This window comes from Nannospalax galili, unplaced genomic scaffold, assembly GCF_000622305.1.
Source record: "Nannospalax galili isolate Female #2095 unplaced genomic scaffold, S.galili_v1.0 scaffold933, whole genome shotgun sequence".
Taxonomy (NCBI): Eukaryota; Metazoa; Chordata; class Mammalia; order Rodentia; family Spalacidae; genus Nannospalax; species Nannospalax galili.
In genome coordinates this window covers 1,221,682-1,227,474 of record NW_008333281.1, presented here as the reverse complement: position 1 = coordinate 1,227,474, position 5,793 = coordinate 1,221,682, and the positions used below count along the sequence as shown (strand labels likewise).

The 5,793-nt window shown below is 44.0% G+C and overlaps 1 protein-coding gene across 1 annotated transcript in view; it reads left to right on the top strand.

Moving 5' to 3' along the window:
• Positions 1 to 5,793, top strand: part of Usp10 (ubiquitin specific peptidase 10) — a 60,417-nt gene that overhangs the window by 21,187 nt on the left and 33,437 nt on the right. Inside the window, exon 3 of the mRNA XM_017796864.2 lies at positions 5,195 to 5,263. Within this exon, the coding sequence (XP_017652353.2) occupies positions 5,195 to 5,263 (69 nt within the window). The remainder of the gene's footprint in view (positions 1 to 5,194; positions 5,264 to 5,793) is intronic.

Sequence of the window (5,793 nt, the reverse complement as noted above, 5' to 3'; positions counted from 1 at the left end):
CGGATCTCTGTGAGTTGGGGCCAGCCTGGTCTACATAGTGAGTTCCAGGACAGCTGGGGCTACAGGGGGACCCTGTCTCAAAAAAAACAAAAAAAAAGATTATCTTTTATGTGTGTGAGCAGCTGCTTCTGGAGGTCAGAAGAGGGTGTTGGATCCCCTAGGACTGGAGTTAGAGGCATCTGTAAGTGGCCCAACATGGGTGCTGGGATACAAACGCCAGTTCTCATGATAGAGTGGCAAGTGTTCTAACCACTGAGCAATCTCTTCAGCCCTCCAGCTCTTAGCTTTTTTTTTTTTTTTCTTTTTTCTTTTTGAGACAGGGTCTCCTGTAGCCCCAACTGGTCTGGAACTCAATATGTAGGCCAGGCCATCCTCGAGTGCTTAGAGATTTGCCTGCCTCTGCCTCCTGAGTGCTGGGATTAAAGGTACGTACCACCACACCTGGCCCTTAGCTATTTTTTTTCAAATATTTATTTTTATTTTTTATGTGTATGAATGTATTACCTTCATGTGTAAGTGCACCTGTGTCATGCAGTGTCCATGGAGGTCAGAAGAGAGGGTGTTGGAGCCCCTGGAACTGGAGTTACAGACAGTTGTTAGCTGCCATGTGGGTGCTGGGAATTGAACTGGGGTCCTCTGTGAGAGCAACCAGTGCTCTTAACCACTGAGCCACCTCCAGCCCCCTTAGCTACTTTAAAAAAAACTCTTTATTTGGAATTAATTTCCGAATTTATAAAAGTTGCAAGAAGAAACATTGTAAACAGAACACAATGGGATTCCTTTACCCAGATCAATCTGTTGTGATTTAACCCTATTCATTTAGTCATTGTACACAAATGCACAGATACATGCAAACCATATTTGTACGCATATACTGTCATACACTCCCTCCCTCCTTCCAAACCTGTTGAGGTGCGGGTGCAGATGATGTATGATCGTTTACCCTAAATTCTGGAATATGTGCCCTAGGAGTTAGACAGTGTCTTACATAGCCAGAGGCACCAGTGCCACGTAGGTAAATAATTGAAGGCACAGTGCTTTTCTGACCTACTGTCCATATTCCGTTGTCGTTAGTTGATGTCATAATGTTCTTCATGGAAGCTCTTTCTCCTCCCCAAGCTGGGAGCCAGGTCCAGTCTGTGACTTTGGTGTCCTGTGGCACTGTGAGCCCAGGCTCTGGGCATCCTAATGACATGGGCTTGTCTGAGGAGGAGCAAGCCCCAATCTCTCTTTGATAACAGTGACTCAATTATTTACCCATCTTTTTACATTTAGTTAATAGTGATTAATGATAAAGTATGCCTGCACCAACTTTCTATGGCATGCATGTAGAGGTCAGAGGACAACTTGTAGGAATTGCTTCTCTCCTTCTAGCATGTAGAGATCTCTGTGGTGGAGCTCTTATCTTTAGGCTTGGAGGATAACCACTGAGTTATCTCTACCCCCCCACCCCACCCCCATTTATTTTACTCGTTTCTGTATTTATTATTTGTGTGTTTGCTCGTGCCTGTGTACCGTAGTGAATATGGAAGTCAGAGGACAGCTTGTAAGTCAGGTCTCTTTCCACCATGTGGAACTCCAACTCAGGACATCAACCTTAAGGGGAAGTGAGCATCATTATTTGATGAGCCATCTTAGCCCATCTGTGTATCTAGATGTGTCTGTATGTACCAACCATCCATCCATCCATCCATCCATCCATCCATCCATCCATCCATCCATCCATCCATCCATCCATTTAACCTGTCAATAATAGTGCCTGAATAGATTCCCTAAAATAATGTTTTCCTTTAGTGATCCTTCTGTCTCAGCCTCCTGAGTGCTCCAGTTGTGTGTAAGTGCCACCATGCCTGGTGTCTTAAATAAGTTTAATTGGTGGCCGGCGAGATGGATTAGTGGGTAAAATGCTTATTATGAAGCTTGACTACCTGAGTCCTGTCCCCAGAATTCATGTGGTAGAGGGGAGAACTGATTCCCACAAGCTGCCCTCTGCCTCCACTGTGCACTGTGGCCTGAGTGTTTACCCACACAAATAAATGTAAAAACAATAATTTTGATTGAAAAATTCAGAAAGCTTATAGAGTAGGAAGTGGTGGAACCAGAATGTTTTAACAACTGACTGTGACATTTCCTTCAGACTTTTTTTTTTTTTTTTGGTTTTTTTGAGACAGGGTCTCCCTGTAGCCCCAGCTGTCCTGGAACTCACTATGTAGACCAGGTTGGCCTTGAACTCACCCAGAGATCTGCCTGCCTCTGCCTCCAAGTGCTGAGATTAAAAGCGTGCGCCACCATGCCTGGCATCCTTCAGACTTTTGAGTGTCACAAAGCAGGCTGCAACCTGTCATCAGGTGGCATGGCATGAAGGGCGGGCAATCTACTTATGTCCACTCAGTGGGATTTTGGTCTTTGGGTTTGTAGCTTTTTTTCTTTTTTCTTTTTTTTTTTTTTTTGGCTTTTTGAGACAGGGTCTCCATGTAGCCCCAGCTGTCCTGGAACTCTCTGTAGATCAGGCTGGTCTTGAACTCACAGAGATCCTCCTGCCTCTGCCTCCCAAGTTCTGGGGCTAAAGGTGTGCATCACCACGCCCAGCTTTGTAGTTTTATTAGCATATTAATTTTGTCTTTTCCTCCTCTCAATACATTTAAACCATGTTAAAATTTATTTTGCAAGCAATACTTCTGCTTACTTTTTGCAGTAAAGTGGGTGATAATGCTTTTCATAGAAATGCTTCCTGTAGTCTAAGTGGCATTGTGACCTGTAAAATACATTTGATGCTGATGGGAAAGTGTTCACAGTCACCACAGATACCAGTTACTTTGCCTACACAGAAATACATCACTTTTTAATGTTTCCAGTACAATTGTAGGAAACTCCCATTGATTACTAATGGCCTCAGATATTAGTAACTTGATCTCTCCTAACCTTTGACAGTGAACTCCCCAAGCATCAGGCGTTCTTTCATGAAATTACTGGGTTACAGAACTCCTGTTTGAGTATGAGCAGAGGGCACACAGGAAGAAGGCATGTGTAGCTTATCTGCTATGAGCACATGGGTGGAAGTGGGAAGTAGCGATCTTGACCAAGGCTTCTCCAGAGTGGGTGCTGTGCACAGATGTTTAGAACCCCATCTGCTGGCTTCAGTCACAGAACTGAAATGAGACTTAAATTTTGGCGAGGTTTAACAGCTCACTTTTAAAAACTCATGAGTTTCAAGCATTGAAAATAGGATTGATTATGTCAGGAGACTGTGGATTTTTTTTTTCTTTTTTTTTGAGATAGGGTCTCTCTGTAGCCCTAGCTGACCTGGAACTTGCTATGTGGACCAGGTTAGCCTCCATCTCACAGAGACCCACCTGCCTGTGACTCCCAAGTGTTGGGGTTAAAGGTGTGCAGCACCAGGCCCACTGTTTCTTGTTTTCCATTTGCGTGATAGGACCATGGGGTAGAATTCTGTGAATGGTGCCCGAGAATTCTAGAAAACATATTTTTTCTTGATCTTTCAAGACATTACCCTATTTCTTTTATAGGCTTATTGATTCTTTCCTTAGAACTTAATGAGTTTTCGAGTTAGTAATTTAAGTTTAGTAGTCTGGTTTCCAGACTTTGCTGTTCTCTCCTAATTCCTTTTTTATGGCAACTTGTGTGTTTTTCTCCTGTTTCCTTTCATCTCTTTCCTTTTCCATCACTTGTGAGTGGCGTTAAGTGTGTTGCGTGTGATAAGTTCATGAGGTATTTGAAGAGAGGACTTATAAGCCGTGTTGCATCTCAGTTTACTGCCACCATTACCATCGGTCTACTTCTTCGTGGACTTGAAGTATATGTGAATGTTAATGTGAACACTTTAAATTTATTTTTATTTTATGTACATCAGTGTCTTGCCCATATGTATTATAAGTGCATCCATTTCGTGCAGTGCTTGTGGAGGTCAGAAGAGTGTGCTGGATCCCCTGTACCTGGAGATATGGAGGGTGTTAGATGTCAGTGGGCTCAGGGAACCAAACCCAGATCCTCTACAAGAGCAGCGGGTGTTCTTAACCACTAAGCCATTTCCCCAGCCCCATGTTTTTGTTTTTCATGTGTGTTTATGACTTTGGAAGACAGGCCCTCAGGACAGCAGAATTGGCTGCCAGCTTTAGCATTGACAGTAGGAAGACTATTATTTACTGTAACATTTAGTTGCAACCGTAACATTTAGTTGCAAATTATTTGTAAGACACCTCGTGTATCATCTCCTGTAATTACTAGACCGTAAGCTCTTAGCAGAGCTCACAGCTCTGCTTCTGTTTTCACCCCCCATCCTGAGTTTTGCTTTTAGTAGATTCTACATGTGTCCAAGTTGAATGAATGAAGGAGCAGATAAGTATTGTGGAAATTTGCTGATTCTTGTCAGTGTGGGATTTCTTCAAACTCCCCAGGACCATGTGAACCAGTGGGCACTTGCCAGACTCAACTGCAGTTTCACCAAGCAAGCAGTGCCTGGTTATACTTGGCCCACCAGCTAAAGGACTGCATCTCTCTAATGGGTGTCTGCATACCCTGTTCAAGTGTGTGTTTGCGTGTCTGTTTAAAGATTGCCAGTCCTCAAGCTGGGCATGGTGGTGCATACCTCTAAGCACTTAGGGGACAGGCACATCTCTGTGAGATCAAGGCCAGCCTGGTCTATACAGTGAGTGCCAGACCAGCTGGGCTACGGGAGACCCTGTCTCAAAAAACTAAAAAAATGAAAAGATAAAGCACCAGTCAGGATCTCCTACACTTGTGTTGACTTCCTGGTCTTCCACCAGAACCTGTGAGAACCTGGTTGTCTCTAGCTCTCTTCAGTGTGCTCGGCAGGAAAACCCGAGTGGAGGTAGTAACCGGACTGGCAGAAAGCCGGCGGAGGCGAGAGATGAATTGCAGGTACTGCTGAGCCAGTCTTTTCCACTGGTGGACTCCACAGCCTCGGGGCGCAGTGCACATGCGTTAGACAAGCTTTCTTGACAAGTTACAGAAAAGGTTGACATTTTCTTCCTTGTATTTGGGAAATACTGCTCCTAGGAACCTCAGTTTGCAGCCCTTGCCCTCCCGTTTGTTTACTTCAGAAGGATCTGGGGAATTCTAATCCAAATATTATAGGACGGACATTAAATATATAGCATTTGAAAAATGAGTAATTTGCATATTTTATGTAATCAAGCATTCTTATTGTTTTCAGTATATTTTTGGAGATTTCAGCCCGGATGAATTCAGTCGGTTCTTTGTGACTCCCCGTTCTTCAGTGGAGGTAAGAAAAACTCGATTTGCTGAGCACTGTGGAGACATGGCTAGTTACACTTCCGTGTGAAATTTGGTTGTTTTTTGAGTCTCACTCTGTAGCCCTGCCTGGTCTGGAACTTGGTATGTAGACCAGGCTGGCCTTGAACTTATAGAGAACTCCTTGCCTCTGCCTGTGGTTAGAGATGTGCATTGCCTGTGCTGCCTAATTTTCCGTTTTAATAGATAGGAAAGTGTCTGTTTAATAATAGACATGTGATGGAAGTGCCCGACCGTGCCAAATGAATTGTGGCTGATCACGTTTTGCCGCGTTCACTTTAGACCTGTAAGAAATAAATACAGTATTATATACCTGTCAGAGCCTTGGTTGCCTCCCCTTCCCATCCCCCTGCCTTGCTGGGACTGTTGCGGGGAGCAGTGCAGTGCTGTACCCTGCTGGGCTTCTCTAGTTGAAGCTGGTGGTGTGTCTTCCTGTTTCTGCTTCCACATTTGTTCTTTGGTTTTTTACTTGCTCAGCCATTCATCAGATATGCCATTATG